Source organism: Alosa sapidissima, chromosome 23, assembly GCF_018492685.1.
Source record: "Alosa sapidissima isolate fAloSap1 chromosome 23, fAloSap1.pri, whole genome shotgun sequence".
Classification (NCBI taxonomy): domain Eukaryota; kingdom Metazoa; phylum Chordata; class Actinopteri; order Clupeiformes; family Clupeidae; genus Alosa; species Alosa sapidissima.
In genome coordinates, this window is record NC_055979.1 from 578,785 (window position 1) to 594,663 (window position 15,879).

The following is a 15,879-nucleotide window of genomic DNA, read 5'->3' on the forward strand; positions in this document are numbered from 1 at the left end:
TTGGGTCTGGACTGGAGCAGAGTGCTTCTGCATGCCGTCCATTCTCATAAATAAAGTCTCTGACAGTAGCATGTTTCTGTATATTTTGCTTACACGGGCAGCTCGGATTTTAAAGACAGCGCAGTTTGACAGTGGGTTTGGCTTACGAGTTAGACCAATCACGTAGACCTAGCATTAAGGGTTCCTATGACAAGAGGAAAGACCCTGCCCTGAGGTAAGAGCTGAAAAAGTTAGGAACTGGGGTCAGAGGAACTCAATAATATCCCAAATTAGTCCGGTCGGAACACGAGAAAAAAAGGGTTCTAGCAAAAATCCCTCCTGTGAGAAAGGGAATGCATCCCATTAAGATCCGTAACACCGGCTCTTGGGTACACACACTGTAACATGAACAAAGGTAAAAGGTAACCAAGGGTCATATGAAAAGATAGAGTAGGCTAATCTGGATGCCTCTCAAAGGTCATTTTATTAAAATCAAATCTTTCTTATTAACGTGCTTTCCCACCCTCAGAGGCCGTGCCTCCAACTAACGAATGCGGAGCTACGGATGGCGTTTAAGAGACAGAACTCAAATAAGTCAGCTATGCTAGCATAGATACTGCTTACATTATCAAACAATTACGGTAACAAATGTGTTACTCGCCCGAAGCTTTACACCATTGTGATAAATTAGCCCTCAAGACAGTAGCAACAAGGCTTTCCACCCTAACGTTACGTTATCGTTTCAAACCTCATGACGTTACATGAACCCTTCTAGCTAGCTTGTTCTAACAAACTTAGTTTGCGCTGTGGCAAAAGGTGGTTGGTGGCGGCTGTCTTGAAAGTGTGGCTTAACGTCTGGGGTTTTAGTTTCTGATTTTACAGCACCAACATATACTATGCATTCGTATACAAGTCGATGCTGCACTCTCACTCCTTTCACTGCCGTGATGAGATGAGAGGGCATTCGTTATGAAATGGACAAGGTCGGGGCACATAGCTAACGTGATCAAGGTAACGTTAGCTGTTTATCCTACCTAAGGTTAGATAACTTATTAATGTCTATCTTTCTTATACATTCGTGTAACTGTACCATTCGTGTGGTGAACCAAGAAAAGAAAGTGGTTGAGAAAAGAAAATAAAAATGCCCAGATTATTTGAGACATCCAGTCAAGCCAACCTCACACAGTCTCTTACCTTAAAGGTTGGGTGACACTCGTACATATTCCTCGACGGAAAGCCCGAGCTTGTACACATGCGAAGGAACTTTTTGAAGAAATATTAGTTGTGGCACATCTGCAGAGTGCTGAACTTTGTGACGCGGATAACATTAACAGTCGCTTTGAAGCCGACATAAAAGACATGACTAGGTGGACAAGTTAGCTATCCTATAGTTCTGCGCAGACGACCTTTCAAACTAACGTAACGTTAATAGGAGTTTCTGAGTTCAACCCCCTGGCCTAACTAGCACACTAGCCTAGTTGTAACATGCAAACAGTTGGTTTGGTTTAACGTTAAAAATTCTGGTGTGTGAGCCAGTTACCCCAGCCTACGTCTGTGGAAGCAAACGAGCTGTTTTACATAACGCCTGTCAACGATTTAGCAGCTATTGCTTCACTTAACGTTAGCCCTTTCCGTAGCCTAACGTTACCTTATTACATAATACCACGATGACAATACAGCGCAAAAATATCAAACAGTATGTCCAAAACTAAAATAGTTAATAATAAAAACCCACATACGCTTCTAATCAAAAGAGCAAAGCGACAGCAGACTAGGCAAATATGATACCAAAATATGTACCACTAACTTAAATCTCGATGTCCCCCTAGGTCTAGGCCCTGAAACAAAGACATAACGTTTGATAATGATTGAGTTTGAGAGGCTGTAAATGCTGTAAAGTTAGCTGCAATGGGTTCAAAATGCAAATACAGCCGCATGCGGCGATGACGGGCCCGAGCACGTGCGGTTCCGCGATCGTGACATTTTGTAGTCCAACAATGCTAGTGTAATAAAGTGCTCCATATAGTAATGTTATTTCCTGCTACATGGGAGACTTTTATTTTGGAATTATTCTGTACAGTAGTTGCATTGTGGGTGTCCTGCAGCAGAAGGGAAGTTAAAGGGATGCAGGCAAGCCTGATGCCAAAGATTGTTAAGGTGGAGCAAGATGTTTCATCAGGAGCCACTTCCGGGAACCCGGATCGCACGAGGAGGGGGGGGGGACTGCTCCATTGAAGTCTATGGGCATAGCTCAGAATTTCACCACATATGCTAAGGTCTTGGTTCTATAGAGTTAGGAATGTGAATTTCGGGCACATTTTCATGATCCTCAAACCCTTCTGAACATTTCAGGTACATTTTTAGCATTTTTGAGCAATCCAGTCTGGAAAAAATCAACCTTATATCAGGTGTGCGCCGGTTATTTATGCCGCTGCTGTTGGCCGGTTGCAACTTACGCTCGTCAATACGTCATCGACACGCCTCTTTATGCAGACAGGATTCGATCCCCATTTCGCGCCCATAGACATGAACTACGACAAAGTATCTTGCTCCACCTTAACAATCTTTGCTGATGCTTTTTCTCTATGAAGCTCCCCCTACCATCTGTACGTGCCGATACGTGCGCTCGGTCTGAGGCTCTTTTCCTTTTTTCTTTGCATCTTCCGCCAAGGGTTTTCGCTGCTTATTCGCCGGCTCTGCCATTATACACACATTTGCAACAATCACTAGCGTTTTGTTAGCCTGCCTCTGTGCTGGGGATGCAGGATGTAAACAAATAAAGGATCCTGCTTCTCGCGATGTCTGAGACTTTGTGAGACTGAAGGTCGGCGGGTAAGATCATGGAGGTATTATATATAACTGGAGAGAGTGACTAAGTCCCGCCCCCATTCATTTCAATGGCCCATGCTAGGCTAGCTACTTCAGCCAAAAAAGCATGAAATTGACCGCAGCCATCTTTACGAAAATGGCGTTTCATGGGTGTTCATTTCCGGCACCAGCTAGAATTAGCCTATTAGATTCCACGTTACAGACGGAGACAACGTAAGGTACAACAGTATGTTGTTGATGAAGATTGGACATTCCCTTAGAGGAAAAGAAGTTGTTGGAACGCGCTTCACCTCGTTATAAGCGCAAATTAATTTCATTGGTTGGGATAACATTTTGGGAATGGTGGTAAAGTTTGCCCTGTCTCTGAAGTCCTAGGTTATTTAATGTGATGTTCATATGTGATAATAAACTATGTGAATCAATATTGTGTCTCTAGGCTTCACAAATAATGATCCCTAAATACTATATTTGTACAGGTTGTATGCCTATTACGCAATAGGCTATCCAACGAAAATTACTATTAATTAAGTAGACATGGTATGTAGGAAACGTGTGGATAGCTGGGATTTTTGCTGCACCCAGTATGAATTTGCAGCTTGTTAAGCCTAGGCTACATTTGCAGGCAGACGAAATGAAGCCAATGCAAGTTAAACTTCCGATAGAAGCGCACATCCCTCGGGTGGTTCGAGCAGGCATAGAGTCTGCAACTGTTGTTGGACATTTGGCTTTTGCCTCGACTGGCAGCCTGAACATTTAAATCAAATGCATAGCCTAATCATGTCAATGTTGCAAGAAAGCAAACGAAATAAGTCATCGACATTTGTTTAGTTTTAAATCACTTGGGGAGACATAGGTTACATGATCCAGACGTTGCGTTCTACAGAACTACAGCCTGTACGTTTTAAAATAGTCTTCATACACAACGCAATGAGTAGGCTAATAATTGGATATAGGTCATTGCTATGCATCTGCCAAAGTGTATGGTCATATTCAGTTACTTTAAGGTAACTGGCACCCCGCATATACGGCAAATAATAGCCTAATATGACAGCATTAACATTTTTCTTTTATTTACCACAAAGTCCGGTAATACAGCCTAAACCATGTAGGCATTAAGTCAAGTATCAGTAGCTTAATCCAAATAGTTAGTTGTTTTATTTGTCGTCTTCCAGAAATGCAAACCAACATGGACGCGCGAGGACGCTCGTGCCCAACACTAAACTCGTGCATGAGCTGTCATCTTCCAATCAGCATGTAAAAACTGGTGCCGGAAGTTGCAACTATATAACGCCATGTTTTCAAAAATGTCGGCGGCCAAATGCCATGCTAAGTGGCTGAAGCTAACCCTTCAAATCCTGACCCCCTGGGTAAGATAAACCAGAGCCCGTCTACGGAGAGCCTGGCCACTCCGTATTAAGTCCCATTGTACCGAATTTTGGTTGCAGTTCCACCAGATTTCCACTGGGGGCGATCGCCATGAGTGCAGAATGAATGGGAGTCAATGGAACTAGACGGCTAAATTTGTCTCTTTCACCTGATTGTCGTTGACAAATCTCAGATTTGATTGTAGTTTGTATAACTTCAACATGGGTTATAGGTCAAAAGTTGAATGAACGAGTACTTACAGTTCATCCTTTTGTTTTCTTACAGGTTGGTTCGTTGTTGCCCATAACACGCTAGCATTGTGCTAATGAGTGACGTCATTGACACGTTTGAAAGGCTTTTTAGAACAATTAAGTGACTTTAAAAAATATAATATTCAACCAAGTGTATTTTCTTTGCCTCCCCTTTCGAATACAATATTCAAATGACTTCAAAAAAAATATATCCCGAGAAAAGTGGATTTTGAGGGGTACAGCTCCATAGACCTCCATGCATTCTGCACTCGTGGACGAGCGCCCTCATGTGGAACCACAGAAGGAACTGCAACCAGTTCAAAAACCGGAAGTTTTCCGAGAGTGGCAGTTCTCCCCTTATTAGACATTCTCTGGATACACCCATAGACAGTAAAAGAAATGGACGAACAGACTCCGTCGTTCTCAATGGGAGGACACTGAGTCATTTTTCAGTTGGTCCCCCCAGTACTGCGCAGACTCGCACTTAACTTTGTGACGTTAGCCATCGAACTGAATCTTATAACTCATATGATAGATACACAGAAATTCTTCTCACACTTCCTTCGCCTTCAAAGTCATCAAAGTTAAACATGTATTTATGTATTATTATTAATATCATCCTCACAAGTGATATCAAGTCGTGTTAATGTTGAAACTACCACACATCTTCAAAAACAGTCATGGTAAAACAAAACAAAAAAGTTATAGCCTTGAAGCTAATCTTCTTTCCACTTTTCTGACCTACGGTCAATCCATCGAAAACCTCTGAAATGATTATCGTTAGACTACCGGTAAAACGGTAAAACTACTGTTTTTCATTAGGTTTACTTGCCTCTATGCTTTACCTTAACATACAATGCTATTGTAGGCTAGGCTACATAGCTTTGTTCACGAGTTTCCGTGCTGGCTGTGATCCAAACAATACGGTTATCTCCCTTCAGTGCGTTAGCTTCCCTTCAACCGGACATGCTAAACATTCTTCTTACGGGAACCTAACGTTACGTACGAGGTAGTCGAGTCTTGTTTTGCCTTTTATTGTTTATGTAGATAACACAGAAGCTAAATTATCGGCACATGATATGTTATATGAAGTTATGGGAGTTAAAAAAAATCCGAAATGAATGGGAGTTCTATACCTGGATTTCTATGGAACGTCACGAAAACATGCGTGCGCAACCAAGAGGCAGAAAGTACCATATACACAAATCCGACGAGCGTTCTGTGGAGGCTGCCATCTTGTGGCGACGCCATTACTGGTATGTAAACAAACCTCCGTGATAACGCACCCTCAATGACAGCTACAGCCAGGCAGTATAGCTTGTTGGGTTGATGATGTTAGACAGTGGCCTCTGGTCACAGATGAAGGTACAAGCGATCTTACAGATTATTTATGAAAATAGTTTAGAGTAGAGAATGAGGAAATAAAGACATAATTGGGACTAGTTTGATATTATATCTACTTAACTACTGTAGCTAGCTAACGTTAGCAATAACTATGCTAGCTAGGCTAGCTAACGAGGAAACTATACAAATATCTGTCCATTTGGCATGTTTTCCCACTCGACATTATAAAAGAAGTAGTGAGAGTCGTAAATCGCGGGCTGTTATCCCAGTGGACACAACCAATCCAATATGGTATGTAAACAAACCTCCGTGATAACACACCCTCAATGACAGCTACAGCCAGGCAGTATGGCTTGTTGGGTTGATGATGTTAGACAGTGGCCTCCGGTCACAGATGAAGGTACAAGCGATCTTACAGATTATTTATGAAAATAGCTTAGAGAATGAGGATAAAGACATAATTGGGACTAGGTTGATATATCTACTTAACTACTGATAGCTCTAACGTCAGCAATAACTATGCTAGCTAGGCTAGCCAACGAGGAAACTATAAAAATATCTGTCCATTTGGCAACAATAAATAAATGAATGGATATCAAATAAACAAATTCATGTTTTTCATTTGTGACCATTGTTTATCTAATTTTCACATTTCAAAAGGAAAGGGTAAGGTACAGCTAACTGCTATCTGTGCAAACCGTATGGTAACGTTAGGCTACCAGACAGGGGCAGTCGACCCAGGGTATTTTGTGTATCTCACATTTTTCTTTTGTTCCAACTGGTCATTTTATTGCTGATATTGGAACAATTGAAAACAGAACATGTTTTCCCACTCGACATTATAAAAGTAGTAGTGAGACAGTCGTAAATCGCGGGCTGTTATCCCAGTGGACGCAACGAATCCAATAGGAGGCACTGGTGCAATGCAACCCAGCAACAGCTCAGTAATGGCGCCGGCTTACTTCCGGTAGTTTTGCCGGATTCGTGTATACAGCATAGAGCAATGCAAAAGAGCAAAAGAATAAAATGAGTTTTTGTGCTGAAAACTGCACCAATTCAAAATCACGATGGTTAGAGAATGTTAAATATGTTCAATATCCCTAATGGAATGCATGTCTTCGCCAAAAATGACAAAATACGATGTTATATTAATAATCCAAATGAACGTCAAACTTTGAAATATAGTCTGAAATGAGATGTTATTATCATTGAGACAACAGGGGTATACAAAAAAATCCGATTGTAGCTTACAGCAGTCGACTATTTAGGTTAAGTTTATAACGTTGTGGACGGCCACCAAGCGACTTCTGCCTCAAGGCTGCGCGCGCATCTAGTTTTGTTGGTAAACGGGAAACCCGTGTATGGGGTTAGCAGAGAGTTGATAACCACCGCTACATCTATGCTTCTACTTCCGGAAATTCGCCTGCCCCCTTGGATACACCAGAGAATGTCTAATAAGGGGAGAACTGCCACTCTCGGAAAACTTCCGGTTTCTGAACTGGTTGCAGTTCCTTCTGTGGTTCCACATGAGGGCGCTCGTCCACGAGTGCAGAATGCATGGAGGTCTATGGAGCTGTACCCCTCAAAATCCACTTTTCTCGGGATATAATTTTTTTTCAAGTAATTTGAGTATTGTATTCGAAAGGCGAGGCAAAGAAAATACACTTGGTTGAGTATTATATTTTTTAAAGTCACTTAATTGTTCTTAAAAGCCTTTCAAATGTGTCAATGACGTCATTCATTAGCACAATGCTAGTGTGTTATGTGCAACAACGACCCAACCTGTAAGAAATCAAAAGGACATAAGTACTCGTTCATTCAACTTTTGACCTATAACCCATGTTGAAGTTATACAAACTACAATCAAATCTGAGATTTGTCAACGACAATCAGGTGAAAGAGACAAGTTTAGCCGTCTAGCTCCATTGACTCCCATTCATTCTGCACTCATGGCGATCGCCCCCAGTGGAACTCTGGTGGAACTGCATCCAAAATTCGGTACAATGGGACTTAATACGGAGTGGCAAGGCTCTCCGTAGACGGGCTCTGGATACACCGAACTTGCAAGTGGGATATTCTTCCTACAGACAGTAGGGGCGGGCGAGAGAGCCTTCATTCCATATACCGACTTATGAATATGATTAATTAACACGAAAACGTTGCCTGGTGTCCCTTTAACTGCTGCTGGTAAACTGGGCAAAAGAGGGTCCGCATTAAAAGTCATTAAAAGTTGTGTTATATTTATTATACTCTTATGTAAATCATATGAGTATAATACACTGTAACTGACAACTAAGGTAGGCCCTAAATCAGACTGCCGAGTAACTGTCATAACCAGTCCCTCCAGGTATTCGCGATGTTGATCGCAACAATTAACGCAAATTCAGCAAATCCTCGTGAATTCTGGGCGACCTCACAATTTGGTCCAAACACCGCAACTTTTTCGCAAATTTGACCAATCATCATGGTTTCCCCGTGAAATTTCACCTACCACAACAGACCCTCGCGCAGAATATTGAGTCCGATGCCACACTCACTTCTGCAGACACCAGAGACTGTTCTATAACTTGTTCACTCCTATGCAGTTTTGATGACAATAAATGGAAGGCTAATGATCTGCTTTACTTGCATCTCTCAACCTGGTGTTACTAACCTACAGTACCTAGACTATGAAAGTAAATTAATTAAGGCCTACTTGGTTTACCGACATTTGAGTAGACTACAGTATGCAACCCATTTGGCAAACGTTTAGGTCTGTCCTTTTAGCTCGTGTCATGTTTGCTAGCTTGTGGGCTCAGTTTGTGTAGTGCTACCAAAATCATAGAAATTAATAACATTTCAAGACATTTACCTCTTCTGTGATCCAAGAATGATTTCATTCACAGTTATTTTTTTTACATTTATTTTGACTAATGACATAGACAACATTCCGAATTCCATCCACATATCATAATGCACTATGCAAAAAGTTCCACTTGTAGCCGAACACAGTGAGATGCAAGCCTTCCAATCCACTTAGAAATGTAATTACGCTACTCTCACGTCCTTAAAGTGGCAGGCAGTCAACTTACACACCACCAATGTAGCCTAATAACATTAAAGAAAAGTGTAGTCTAATAGTTTAAATCAATATAAAATGACTAGATACTTAGTTGGCTATTAGTAATTATGCAAGTGACAGAATATGAATTATTAAAAATATATGAACTTAATATGAATTACAACATATATGAATGTATTGAAACATGACATGATGCCATCTCTTTAGGGGGCTGTGTTTTTTGGACAGTTCTACGAAAGGTTACTGCTTTGTGAATTACCCTATCAAAGTATTTACACAAATAAAGTAGGCCTACTTTGATTTTCTGTAACCCTTACTATTACCTTACCTTTACTTATTACCTTTACTTATCCTTTTTAATAAGCATCAAGATGATCAGTGTGATTTTGGTCTTAGCCTACTAACCTTAATTGCCCTCAATTAAAAAAAAATAATAAAAAAATCGCAACTATTTTTGCAATTTTCACTTCCTCCCGCAATTTCTTCGCAACAAACAGCAAAAAGCACCGCAACTTCTCAAAAAATCCTTGCGAAATCCTGGAGGGACTGCATAACGTAGCGCTAACGTAAAACATTAATTTGACAACAGCAAGTAAAGTTAGCTAGTCTAACGTTAGTTGACCCAAGCATGAATGAGTTTGTTATTAGACAGTACGATGTAGGCCTACATAGACTGTAAACATGCAGAATTTAATGTAGTACCATTTTAGGTAACACTTTATATTAAGACACACATTACTAACAGTATATTAGTAGCATACTAGCCATTTTTCACTCATTATAAGTCACTAATTAATACCTTATTCTGCAAGACCTTATTCTACCCTAACTAGACCCTTAATTAAAAATGTCCCCTATGTAAGCTCCTAATTACCCCTTATTCATAGTTATTAAGTAAGTTATTGCATATGAATTATGACCTAAATATGCATGGCTCAGCATGGGGCATGTAAAGTGGTAGTACCACAAGAACAGTTATTCACCCCTAATAATACTTATCAAAGATGGTCTATTCAAATAGAACTAGACACTAAACCACAAGTGCTAATAGTGTACAAATAACTCATAATGAAGTCTTTGTAATGCAGAATATGTTCCCTATTCTAAATTTGGGTCTTTGTTCACATTTAATTCACAATTAATTTGGCACTTATTAACCCCCATGTGTTCCCTAAATTAAAGTTGTCTCCTATTCACACTTTTTAAGTGTATTACAGCGCACAGTAGGCTGCACAACAAGCAGACTGCCACAGAGATTATGAGAATTGGTGTAGATTGAAAAGTGTCTACTGTATGTCAATAAACTGGTAGTGGATGAAATCTAAGTGGAAAAATCCCCGACCCCCATCCCCCTATTAAAGGGAATGCCAAAAATTTCATATTCGAATATTTCCAAAAATTGAGCAATGTTTTGATGTTTGAGCAATGTTTTAATATACAATATATTCTGTCCTTCTAATTAAGCTATTCTATTACAATTGGCAATTATAATAGTTAGATGTGCTTTGAACACTGCGTGACAAAGATGAAAAACACTTTTCTATCTTGCCTGGGAACACTACAACTGTGCAGTTTCTTCAACTTCACTCTCTTTTACAGTACTGGGGCAAGATAGTGACATCATCAGTCTGTTTCCTTCAGCCTTCCTTCTTGCTTGACCCATTCTTGGCGTCATGACCCTGTTGATCCTTAGGAAATCCAACGCTTTGGGCATTATTCCATGGTGGAATAGTTGAGTGGAGAGGTAAGAGAAAAAGAGGATGGAGACAAGTGTGAAGAGCATAGCTATTGTTCGGACAGGTGCTTGCTGCACATACACACCATCAACTATTTCACCACCTGGAAAATGGATAACTGGTGGGAGGCCTAACAGAGGCTCTCCACTCAACAACCTTAGCAATGTGCCCAGGAAGTATGCAACAACTGCCCCATAACCATTGGAGGCAGGGCAGAAAAGGACACAAATCAGCTGAGGGAGGAGAACACAATATCCAACATCAGCTCCGAGAACCCAGAATCCCAAAATACTGTTATTAAGAAAAGTCAGAGCGGTTCCAACCATACCAGTCACAACAACAGCTATCCTGATCACCCACAGGATCTCTCTGTCTGAAGCCTGTGTACAAAAATTGAAACACATAACACAATGTTTTTATCTTCTGTCAACATTCTTTAAGTCTCTGTTATGGTCTGTGAGTACATTCTTAAAGTTTACAATAATTATATCAGTGATGGGCAGTAGCTTGCTACTTGTAGCAAAGCTATTCGCTTAACTACTGTACATTTCTCAGTAGCTTGGTGGTAGCGTAGCTATTTTCTGAAGCAGATAGCTTTTCAATAGCTTAGCTGCTTTTTGATCATGTAGTGCAGTAGGTTTTACAGCAGCTGGGTCATTCTACGAAAACATGCCATTTTGCATTCAAAATACCTAATTTTCAAAGTACTGTTTTTAAAATCTTGAAGCACCTATTTGGATTAAGTAGATTCTTACCTCTCAAAAAACATGCGGTGCCATCTCAGGCTATCTTATTTATTTATTTATTTATTTATTTATTTAACAGTCAATGGAGGTATGTGTGCTATGTCAACCCTGTTACCAACAAATTCATATATTATTATAAAATAATATGAGTGCTCTTGTACCTATTCATGAATATTATACAAATAATTATGTGTTACATAAATAATTCTGGTGTTGAACACATTAATTATTCGATTTTAGGATTGACAGTAACAGGGTTCACAGTAACAAGGTTGATGAAATATTGTTCTTGGCAGCCATTACTAGCCATGTGGTGGACACCATGACACCACATGGTGTGCATTCGAGAGGTTAAAATGCTGTTAAATATTTACATTTAAATTTTCCATCAAATTACTTTTTAAGTAATGTCAGACAGAGCAAAACCGTAATAAAAGTCATTAAAAGAGAACAACACTTTCCTGGTCTTTTTACCATCAACTTCCTGGAAGGCAGGTGATATCACTTCCTGAAAATTATGTTAATTTTCTCCAAGGGGGGTTTTATCCAAAAGTAACAGGGTTGACGACAACATGGGGACAAATGTAAAATGTTGATTTTTTCATAATTTTAAAGAAACATTCAAAATATACCTAATACGAAAGGTACCTAATACGAAAAGTGCTTAAAATCCTTAAAAAAAGGATGAATTCTTAAAAAGTGAATAATTTATTATTATCATTATTATATTTCGTGAAATATAAAATAATTATGAATAAAATATTGTTAATTCAGCTTTGCAAGACACTTTTGTTTGAGGGACATAAAATGGCACGTTTTCGTAGAATGACCCAGCTACATTTTCCAGTGCATTTGTGGAGCTCAAAGTAGAACTTCCTTCTGGTCACTCATACATGCAAGTTCAGTTCTATTCAATGGTTCTGAACTAAACTGGGATAATCAAGAGAGGTGAAGCTTTTACAGGCAAAAATCCACCAAACAATGAAGATGCAAGCATGCATGCAAACACAGTTACAAAGTGTATTCCTTAGCTATTGTACTTCAAATATAGTTAAGGAGTTTTGAGTTAGCTTGCAGTTGATCCTGCAAGCTTAAGAAATGCCCAAATTGAGCATGTCCATGGCCCATATGCACTCTCTCTCAGTACCTGCCTTTTGTTATTATGTGGAGTCTTTTTTCCCCAAATTATGGAGCTAAATTTGTCTCAATAATATTTGTATATGCGCAGAGGGGGATCCACAAATAATTCTTGATTTGCATGTATGTTTTGATATCTACAAATAAAAAAAATCATATTTGTAACTTGTATATTGATTTTTACAAATATAGAGATGTGCATTTGTAAATAAAATGCCATTTGTAAAACAGAAAATTTCATTTGTAAAATGTGATTCTGCATTTGTGGATCACCAGCACACACATTCTTCGCTTTCCAAAGTTACGTGTTTTTGAGACGTTCTTCACATGAAAGTCACACAAATCCACACGTAAATAGGCCTACTTTAATTCACCGGCACACAGAAATCGCAATCCAGTAGATGGTGACATCCACAAATATTTCTTGACCTGCATTCATGTTTTGATATCCACAAATAAAAAAAATCATATATGTAACTTGTAAAAAAAATTTCACAATTGTAGATGTGTATTTGTAAATGAAATGGCATTTGTAAAACTGAAAATTGCCTTTGTGAAATCTAATTTTGCATTTGTGGATCACCAGCACACACAGTTTTTGTTTTCGCATTTGTGGATCAGCACGTACGTATTTTTGAGACAAACTTTGCGGCAGAGAAGCCACCTAGATCCACAAGTAGCCTGCTGACACTTTCTAATCCAGTAGATGGCAGTGTTGTTCTATGGGACTCATAACACACAGAGCTAGCGAACCTAGTTCTTAAATCTAACAAGTTATGCCTTTTACAACAAGCTTTTTGATGGAAAAGTGGTTTAGTAAACACATAAAACCGTCAGTTTGCAAGAGAAATCAAGAATTACGATCTTTGAGTTTGTTTATAGTTACCTTAGTAAACGCATAAAACCGTCAGTTTGCAAGCGAAATCAAGAATTATGATCTTTGAGTTTGTTTATAGTTACCTAGCAACCGAGGCTTTAAGTGTTAAAACCAAAGATTCTAGAACAGAGTTATGAACATCAGACGCTTGATCTCGACCTTATTAGTGATTGATAGCCTATCTTATGCGCTGTGTTTAAGCAGGCTGTGAACAAAGGGTTAACTTATAGCCTACAGGTAGAAAAAAGAAAAAATGGTGATAATCTAATGTTAGCTAAGTTAGTTTGCCTGCTAGCTAGCATATCAGTAGGCTATACAGTCTTTCAGTGGGAATTTATGTGATCTATTTACCAGTGCAATAGCTACTTCTGTCTAAATAATAGGCCTATTTACCTCTCCTTATTCAGTGTAAACTTGGAAAAAGATCAATTGGGCCTTTCACACTGTCAGTTCTTGCAGTTCATTACCGAGTAAAAAAAACAACAGCTGGCAACGTTAAAACAGCTGTTCAGGTGGGCTCATAGAATTGGAACTGTATATGAAATGTTGCGCTGAGCCTGGATTTGAACCAACTTGGGGTCAGAGCTCACTCCTCTAACCACTGTGCTACCACATGTCTTGTACATTACAAACTGACGGTTTTATGCGTTCACTAAACAAAGATTATGGAAATTAACCACCACTTTTCCATCAAAAAGCTTGTTGTAAAAGGCATAACTTGTTAGATTTAAGAACTAGGTTTGCTAGCTCTGTGTGTTATGAGTCCCATAGAACAACACTGCCATCTACTGGATTAGAAAGTGTCAGCAGGCTACTTGTGGATCTGGGTGGCTTCTCTGCCGCAAAGTTTGTCTCAAAAATACGTACGTGCTGATCCACAAATGCGAAAATGAAAACTGTGTGTGCTGGTGATCCACAAATGCAAAATTAGATTTCACAAAGGCAATTTTCAGTTTTACAAATGCCATTTTATTTACAAATACACATCTACAATTGTGAAAACCTATTTACAAGTTACAAATATGATTTTTTTATTTGTGGATATCAAAACACGAATGCAAGTCAAGAAATATTTGTGGATGTCGCCATCTACTGGATTGCGATTTCTGTGTGTCGGTGAATTAAAGTAGGCCTATTTACATGTGGATTTGTGTGACTTTCATGTGAAGAACGTCTCAAAAACACATAACTTTGGAAAGCGAAGAATGCGTGTGCTGGTGATCCACAAATGCAGAATCACATTTCACAAATGAAATTTTCGGTTTTACAAATGGCATTTTATTTACTTTATTTATTTTATTTATATTTGTAAAAATCAATATATGAGTTACAAATATGATTTTTTTTTTGTAGATATCAAAACACACATGCAAATCAAGAAATATTTGTGGATCCCCCTCTGCGCATATACAAATATTATTGAGACAAATTTAGCTCCATACCAAATTGATTTTGGAGCTGTGAGAGTAACAATCAAGGGTTGTTGTATTTGAACTGGAGATATGTTATAGCCTACATGTGTAAATAAAGGTAACTAAGTTACTGTATCTGTTTGACTGAGTTATATTGGCTAGGCCATTGGTTAATGTTAATGTTATTTTTTTGTAAAAATATAAAGTAGCTTCTGATGTACTAAACTACTTTTGCAAAATGTATGTAACTTAGCTGTCTAGAGGAAGCATTTGTGTAGTTAAGCTTCATTTCATGTAGAGTAACTGGTAGCTTAGCTCACTACATTTTCTATGTAGCTTGCCCCTCACTGAATTATACACACAATAATGCAAATCATTAGTACAGTAAAAGTACATTGATCAGGAGGTTGTTTATCTTTCAAAACTAATTTAGGCAGGGATTTTTTAGTAGGCCAGACTGACAAGTGACTTTGCAAACCTGTGTTCTGATGTTCTTGTAGATGTTTGTGGAGAACATGGATGTGCTGGAGAGGAGCGCTGAATCTGTGGAGGACATAACTGCTGCTGCAACTGCTGCTATTCCAAATATGGAGACGTAGGAGGGAGAAAGGTACTGCAAACAGATAGGCAGGATTCCATATGCTTCTCCTCGCTCGTATGGAGAGGGGGCACCATAATCAGTTTGATTCCAATCTGTGGACATGCATGCAGACATTATCACAGGGCTAAAAAAAGGCAGTAGACCAGTCAGAGTAAACACCATTTTAGCTGTCTAAAAGGTGTAGTCCACATTTCTGATGAAAGATGAAAGCTCAATGGTTAATCAAGCTATCACTACCATGCAGCTGAGAACTGTGTATTGACAACAGAGATGTACATGTATGAACACACACAGTGAACACAGCTATACGTGAAGAGCAATTAGCTGAATTTGGTGAAAAAGTGTGTATTGTGGATCACACAGATTGCACCTTTAACAGGAACATGCTGGAGAAACATTTTTTTCAGTGTATATCAGGACAGTGCGCTAAGTGGAGGCATACTATACAAATCATGTGAAATGTAACAACACATATAAATTATAATGTGATCTGACATTAGAAAAAACCAGAGCCATATAAAGGTAGAGTTGCGACAACTCC

The 15,879-nt window shown here is 39.0% G+C and overlaps 2 protein-coding genes and 1 long non-coding RNA gene across 6 annotated transcripts in view; 1 reads left to right on the plus strand and 2 right to left on the minus strand.

The window, feature by feature from the left end:
- LOC121698229 (adrenodoxin-like) overlaps positions 1–2,000 on the minus strand; it is a 40,644-nt gene extending 38,644 nt beyond the window's left edge. The window contains exon 1 of the mRNA XM_042080149.1: positions 1,174–2,000. Within this exon, the coding sequence (XP_041936083.1) occupies positions 1,174–1,340 (167 nt within the window). The 5' untranslated portion in view covers positions 1,341–2,000. The remainder of the gene's footprint in view (positions 1–1,173) is intronic.
- Positions 43–15,344, plus strand: LOC121698230. Of its 2 annotated transcripts, none has more exons than XR_006026722.1 (3): positions 43–214; positions 10,429–10,573; positions 15,238–15,344. It is a non-coding gene; the product is annotated as an uncharacterized LOC121698230 (long non-coding RNA). The 2 variants fall into 2 exon arrangements; XR_006026721.1 differs by lacking the exon at positions 43–214 and adding an exon at positions 794–990.
- LOC121698222 (high affinity choline transporter 1-like) overlaps positions 10,239–15,879 on the minus strand; it is a 53,010-nt gene continuing 47,369 nt past the window's right edge. For 2 of the 3 annotated variants that reach the window (XM_042080134.1, XM_042080133.1), the window contains 2 exons: positions 15,216–15,430; positions 10,239–10,945 (listed from right to left, as the gene is read on the minus strand). In XM_042080134.1, the coding sequence (XP_041936068.1) occupies positions 10,388–10,945; positions 15,216–15,430 (773 nt within the window). In that variant the 3' untranslated portion in view covers positions 10,239–10,387. The remainder of the gene's footprint in view (positions 10,946–15,215; positions 15,431–15,879) is intronic. The other variant, XM_042080135.1, reaches the window with a different exon arrangement.